Source organism: Silurus aristotelis (genome assembly GCF_946808225.1).
Source record: "Silurus aristotelis genome assembly, chromosome: 22".
Taxonomy (NCBI): domain Eukaryota; kingdom Metazoa; phylum Chordata; class Actinopteri; order Siluriformes; family Siluridae; genus Silurus; species Silurus aristotelis.
Window position 1 is genome coordinate 202501 of NC_139595.1, and position 7500 is coordinate 210000.

At 42.8% G+C, this 7500-nt stretch overlaps 1 protein-coding gene across 3 annotated transcripts in view; it reads left to right on the forward strand.

Annotated features, from left to right (window-relative positions):
• The first annotated feature begins 3943 nt into the window (after window positions 1-3943).
• The window catches only part of LOC310717251 (alpha-actinin-4), a 37015-nt gene continuing 33458 nt past the window's right edge, over window positions 3944-7500 (forward strand). For all 3 annotated transcript variants that reach the window (XR_014530771.1, XM_083525092.1, XM_083525093.1), the window contains exon 1: window positions 3944-4243. Coding sequence is in view for 2 of the 3 variants with exons in the window: in XM_083525092.1 (XP_083381218.1) it covers window positions 4118-4243 (126 nt within the window). In the remaining variant the exon portion in view is untranslated. The remainder of the gene's footprint in view (window positions 4244-7500) is intronic.

The window sequence follows — 7500 nt, forward strand, 5'->3', positions numbered from 1 at the left end:
ACTATAGCTCTTCACTGTAAATCTACACTATAACGCTTCACTGTAACTTTTCACTGTAACTACACTATAGCTCTTCACTGTAAATCTACACTATAACGCTTCACTGTAACTTTTCACTGTAACTACACTATAGCTCTTCACTGTAAATCTACACTATAACGCTTCACTGTAACTTTTTACTATAACGCTTCACTATAGCTCTTCACTGTAAATCTACACTATAACGCTTCACTGTAACTTTTCACTGTAACTACACTATAGCTCTTCACTGTAAATCTACACTATAACGCTTCACTGTAACTTTTCACTGTAACTACACTATAGCTCTTCACTGTAAATCTACACTATAACGCTTCACTGTAACTTTTCACTGTAACTACACTATAGCTCTTCACTGCAAATCTACACTATAACTCTTTACTGTAACTTTTCACTGTAACTACACTATAGCTCTTCACTGTAAATCTACACTATAACGCTTCACTGTAACTACACTATAGCTCTTCACTGTAAATCTACACTATAACGCTTCACTGTAACTTTTCACTGTAACTACACTATAGCTCTTCACTGTAAATCTACACTATAACTCTTTACTGTAACTTTTCACTGTAACTACACTATAGCTCTTCACTGTAAATCTACACTATAACGCTTCACTGTAACTTTTCACTGTAACTACACTAGAGCTCTTCACTGTAACTCTTCTTTGGAATGCAACAACATAATTCTACAGCATAGTGCTACATAATGTATGAAACTTCAGGCTTCAGTAGTGATCTCCTGCAGTGTTTATTATGTGTAAGTACTGTAGGTACAGTAACATTCAGAGTGGATGTGGAACTGTGAGACTGTGGGGGTTTTATTGTCATTCCTCTATATTATATAGCTTCAATACATTTTATATAATGAAAACTACAAGAATTCAGACAGTACAAATACACAGTCAGTGTTTAACAGTAATGAAGTAAATGTAATTTGTTATTGTACTTAAGTAGTTTTTGTGTATCTGTACTTTAATGAAGTATTTCCATTTGGGAAAACTTTTACTTTAACTTCACTACATTTCAAGGTTAAATTTCTTAGTTTTTACTTAACTACATATTGTGAAGTCACCAATCAGGATCAAGCGCATGCTCTGTTTTAAACTGGTTTTGATTGGCACTTGGTGTATCTACTGATCACCAGCATACATTCATGTTTACACGTTTTATTAAAGAAGGTTTTGTGTTCATGATGATTGTAATAGAAATCAATCAGTGTTTGAGTCATTAATATCATTCTATTAATAGATCAGTGTGCTGAGAGTCACATTCGAGTCTTTACACACAAACTGAGGTGATTAAGTGAAGAATCTTGTGATAAAAATGATCACAGGAACATTAGAGTTATAATAAATGATAATTGTTTGGATACTTTTACTTTTAGTGTAAAGTCATATTTTACTGAGTTGATCTCTAAGTACATGGTTTGTGTTTACACATTACACAACATTACACAAGACCTCATACAGTACAAATACACAACATTACACAAGACTTCGTACAGTAAAAATACACAACATTGAGTTATGGGTAAATCAACTATTCTCTGTAATACTCTAATTCTACCTGAAGGAGGCAACACAGTCTCTCTCTCTCTCTCTCTCTCTCTCTCTCTCTCTCTCTCTCTCTCTCTCTCTCTCTCTCTCTCTCTCTCTCTCTCTCTCTCTCTCTCTCTCTCTGTCTCTCGCTCCTCATCTACAGGGACATCACAAGAAAGATTCGGCTCACAGACATGGCAGCTTTATAATACTTTAATAAATTCATGAATCTGTTTCACTTATTAACATTTCATTGTCATTAACATTGATCATTGTAGCATTCTGTTAAATATTAAAAACTTAACAAATACATGTAAAATATATGAATCAGATTATTATTATTATTATTATTATTATTATTATTATTATTATTATTATTATTATTATTATTATTATTATTATATCAGATGATTACACACTAAACTATTCAACTGTCATTGTAATAATAATAATAATAATGCATTTTATTTCATGGCGCCTTTCAAAACACCCAAGGTCACCTTACAGACAATATACAGGTCATTGCATAAAACAGAACACACAACAGAGAAACAGCATATGCATGTAAAATTCATTTAAATCTCAATAAAACATTTCATAAAAAGGCCGGAATAAAAAGATATGTCTTAGGACGCTTTTTAAAAGTCAACAAGCACTCGCTATTGCAAACATCAAGGGGAAGAGAGTTCCATAGGTGGGGGGCAGCATAACTAAAAGATCTGGCACCCATGGTAGTCAGTCGAATCCAAGGTGCCACAAGAGAAATTGAAGATGAAGATCTAAGTGCACGTGAAGGAGTGTAAACATGAAGTTAAGTGAGATATTGTGGTGCAAGATTATGAAGTGCATTATAAGTGAGTAGCAAGATTTAAAATTCTACTCTATACTTTACTGGAAGCCAGTGTAATTGCTGAAGAACCGGAGAGATGTGAGCCGTATAAGGTGTTCTAGAGAGAACACGGGCTGCGGAATTCTGAACCATCTGAAGTTTATTCAGCAATTTGGAAGGAATACCTGTGAGAAGTGCATTGCAGTAGTCTAGTGAAGTGACTAGTGCGTGAATAAGAACTGCAGTATTATTATTTGAAAGAAAGGGACGAAGACGGTTAATATTACGCAGATGAAAGTATGCACTCCGCGTGATATTATTAATTTGTGCTTCAAAAGATGTGTGTACTAAGGAAGTGTACTATCCATGATGACACCCAAGCTTTTAACCTGAGAGGAAGGACAGATTGTGGTATTATCAATGGTGAGAGAGAAACAGTTAGGTTTAGACATAACACATTTAGTGCCAACCAGCAAAGCCTCAGTTTTGTTGCCATTTACCTTCAAAAAGTTCGCTGAAAGCCAATCTTTAATTTCAGATAGACAGTTTGATAAGGATTGTGGAAGAAAAAAAACGGTGGGTTTGGCAGACAGGTAAAGTTTGGTGTCATCCACATAGCAGTGAAAATTAACACCATATTTCCTTAAAATGTAACCAAGAGGGAGCATATATATATATATATATATATATATATATATATATATATATATATATATATATAAAATTAAAAGAAGCGGGCCCAATACAGAGCCCTGGGGTACACCAGTGGTGACTGTTGATAATCTTGAACTAAAACCTTTTAATTGAATACGCTGACTGCGTCCAGATAAATATGACATAAATCAAGACAGAGCAGTGCCAGTAATACCAATGGAAGCTAACCTGTCAAGAAGTATCTTATGTGAGAAAGTGATCAAAGTCAAGGAGGACAAGTATAGTTAAAAGCCCAGAGTCGGCTGCCAACAGTAAATCATAGGTTATCCTGACAAGAGCAGTCTCAGTGCTGTGGTGGGGACGAAAACCAGATTGGAATTGTTCATACAAGTTATTATTGTAGCACTTTAGCACTATAACTGATGTTCATTGACATACAGTATATTTCAGAGATACACTGATCTGGGATCAGCACTGACAACACTCATCCCATGTGTGAACAGTGTTGTCATTATGAGACATTTATGAGGCATTATAACATGGACAAGTTGCTGAAAGTGAATCCCAGAATTATGTAAGTACAGAAATCCACAGTGTGTGATATTTTGTATTCTGTACAGTTCTAAGAGTTTTAAGTAATTAAAATGAAACATTTTCTACATTTGATCAAATTTAACTTTTGCATAATTCAAATGTTTCACAATCAAACGCAACTGTTTTATGATCACTTCGAAAGGGCGGTGGGGGCGGGGCTACAGACCTAATGCTTTTAAACCAGTTGAATATGCAGATCAATAACTCCAGTGTTTGAACTGCGGCATAACTCCTCCTTCCTCGTTGTAATATCCATAAAGTCTTTTAGCTCCGCCCCCTACAGCACGGCCTCCTACTCCATTTTCCTGGCCGGAGCGGATTCACTCTGAGCGGGACTTCAGTCAACCTGCGCTTCGATTCTCTCGCAGCTTCTACACACTTTCTAATTACATCCCTGGTTCGGTGCTGATTCTTTCAGTTTCGAACAGAAAAAGCAATCAGACAGTTTTTTGTCTGAAATGGTAGATTACCACGCAGCGAATAATCCATATCAATACTCCGGGCAGCAGACCTACATGGAGCAGGAGAACGACTGGGACCGAGACTTGCTTCTCGACCCGGCCTGGGAGAAGCAGCAGAGGAAGGTGAGCGGAAACCCGGGAGCAGGATTGTAGGAAAGTTCGGGGATTGGGCTTGGGCCTGCGCGCTTCAGGATTCTGCAGGATACTGATTTTATAAAAGAGCAGGATGAAGAATTCTGTATTTTCCTTTTATTCGGATTAATGAAGAGATGTGATGGTTTTTTTTACAGATGATTTTTAGGTTTGATTCCGTGTGATTTTTTTTTTCTTCGTGGTGTGTCCTTAGCTAACATGCTAGCAGAAAAAGTTGTGTAGAGCAGGCCGTTAGAGTGTGTGTGTGTGTGTGTGTGAGAGGCGGATGTGGACCTCCAGCTGCTCAGGTTCTGCCTGTTCGTGGTCAGTGTGCTGTATTTTTCCTCTCTATATGAGGAATGTGTGTGTTTCTGAGTGTATTTTCAGCTTCGGGTTTTTTTCCTCCTGATTGTAGAAAAAGTGAAGTCGGTTTTATAAACCGGAACAGTTTTTGGGTGTGTGACAGGAAACTGCGATTTACACACCTGTGGATTCAGGTGTTTCCTCTTCCACTAAATATTACCACAATTAATAAACATGTCCGTGTGTAATTATTGATCTCCTGTTCAATATCTGGTTATCGGTAGTTTAATTCTGCAGTATCGCGGGGTATCGGTATCGGTATCGGCTGAACTGCTCAGACTCGCATTCCTGAGTGTCGTGTTTCTGCAGTGAAATGAAGTCATTTATTCATCAGAAAGACGAAACTGAAGGTGTAGTGAGTTCCTCAGATGGTTCTGTTACTCCACCTGGAGCCAGTTAAGGCTTTATTACAATTTCACTCCGGAAAATAAAAAGGTGGCACCATTAGCTGCTGAGCAACACTGAGGAGAGCAAAATGACTGGAATTCCAGTAACCGGTGCGACCACATACCAAACATTCATCTCCACCACACCGCTCTCCTCTCCCTCAACCCTCCTCAGATCATCTCCACCACACCGCTCTCCTCTCCCTCAACCCTCCTCAGATCATCTCCACCACACCGCTCTCCTCTCCCTCAACCCTCCTCAGATCATCTCCACCACACCGCTCTCCTCTCCCTCAACCCTCCTCAGATCATCTCCACCACACCGCTCTCCTCTCCCTCAACCCTCCTCAGATCATCTCCACCACACCGCTCTCCTCTCCCTCAACCCTCCTCAGATCATCTCCACCACACCGCTCTCCTCTCCCTCAACCCTCCTCAGATCATCTCCACCACACCGCTCTCCTCTCCCTCAACCCTCCTCAGATCATCTCCACCACACCGCTCTCCTCTCCCTCAACCCTCCTCAGATCATCTCCACCACACCGCTCTCCTCTCCCTCAACCCTCCTCAGATCATCTCCACCACACCGCTCTCCTCTCCCTCAACCCTCCTCAGATCATCTCCACCACACCGCTCTCCTCTCCCTCAACCCTCCTCAGATCATCTCCACCACACGGCTCTCCTCTCCCTCAACCCTCCTCAGATCATCTCCACCACACCGCTCTCCTCTCCCTCAACCCTCCTCAGATCATCTCCACCACACCGCTCTCCTCTCCCTCAACCCTCCTCAGATCATCTCCACCACACCGCTCTCCTCTCCCTCAACCCTCCTCAGATCATCTCCACCACACCGCTCTCCTCTCCCTCAACCCTCCTCAGATCATCTCCACCACACCGCTCTCCTCTCCCTCAACCCTCCTCAGATCATCTCCACCACACCGCTCTCCTCTCCCTCAACCCTCCTCAGATCATCTCCACCACACCGCTCTCCTCTCCCTCAACCCTCCTCAGATCATCTCCACCACACCGCTCTCCTCTCCCTCAACCCTCCTCAGATCATCTCCACCACACCGCTCTCCTCTCCCTCAACCCTCCTCAGATCATCTCCACCACACCGCTCTCCTCTCCCTCAACCCTCCTCAGATCATCTCCACCACACCGCTCTCCTCTCCCTCAACCCTCCTCAGATCATCTCCACCACACCGCTCTCCTCTCCCTCAACCCTCCTCAGATCATCTCCACCACACCGCTCTCCTCTCCCTCAACCCTCCTCAGATCATCTCCACCACACCGCTCTCCTCTCCCTCAACCCTCCTCAGATCATCTCCACCACACCGCTCTCCTCTCCCTCAACCCTCCTCAGATCATCTCCACCACACCGCTCTCCTCTCCCTCAACCCTCCTCAGATCATCTCCACCACACCGCTCTCCTCTCCCTCAACCCTCCTCAGATCATCTCCACCACACCGCTCTCCTCTCCCTCAACCCTCCTCAGATCATCTCCACCACACCGCTCTCCTCTCCCTCAACCCTCCTCAGATCATCTCCACCACACCGCTCTCCTCTCCCTCAACCCTCCTCAGATCATCTCCACCACACCGCTCTCCTCTCCCTCAACCCTCCTCAGATCATCTCCACCACACCGCTCTCCTCTCCCTCAACCCTCCTCAGATCATCTCCACCACACTGCTCTCCTCTCCCTCAACCCTCCTCAGATCATCTCCACCACACCGCTCTCCTCTCCCTCAACCCTCCTCAGATCATCTCCACCACACCGCTCTCCTCTCCCTCAACCCTCCTCAGATCATCTCCACCACACCGCTCTCCTCTCCCTCAACCCTCCTCAGATCATCTCCACTGAAACACTGTCAGGAATAGGTCAAAGATCTAATCACACAATTGGTGCAGACCCTCAGAGGGCTGTGATCTGATTGGTACAGTGTCTGTTCTACACACAGCAGCGTGGTGAAGTTTTAATCCATTACTGCACCCTGATCACCTTATTTACAGCTGTGTGTGTGTGTGTGTGTGTGTGTGTGTGTGTGTGTGTGTGTGTGTGTGTGTGTGTGTGTGTAGTAAAGAGTTCTCATGTGGTTATTTATGAATGAATGTAAAATCACTTTTTTCATACTTTCTGAACATTTGTCTCACACACATCTCGCCTGTCTCACACACACGTCTCGCCTGTCTCACGTCTCACACTGTATTCTTGTTGAAAGTGGGTTTGCTGTAGTGAATGTGTGTATAATTGTGTGAGTGTGAGAGAGGGTTAGGGCAGGGTTTAGAATGAGCAGTATGTGTAGAATGTCATTGTGAGAGAGAGCAGACGAGTGTGTGTATGTGTAGCAGTATGTGTAGAATGTCATTGTGAGAGAGAGCAGACGAGTGTGTGTATGTGTAGCAGTATGTGTAGAATGTCATTGTGTGTGTGTGAGAGAGAGTGAGTGTGTGTGTTTGAGTGAGCGCGAGTGTGTGTGTGTGAGAGTGAGCGCGCGAGTG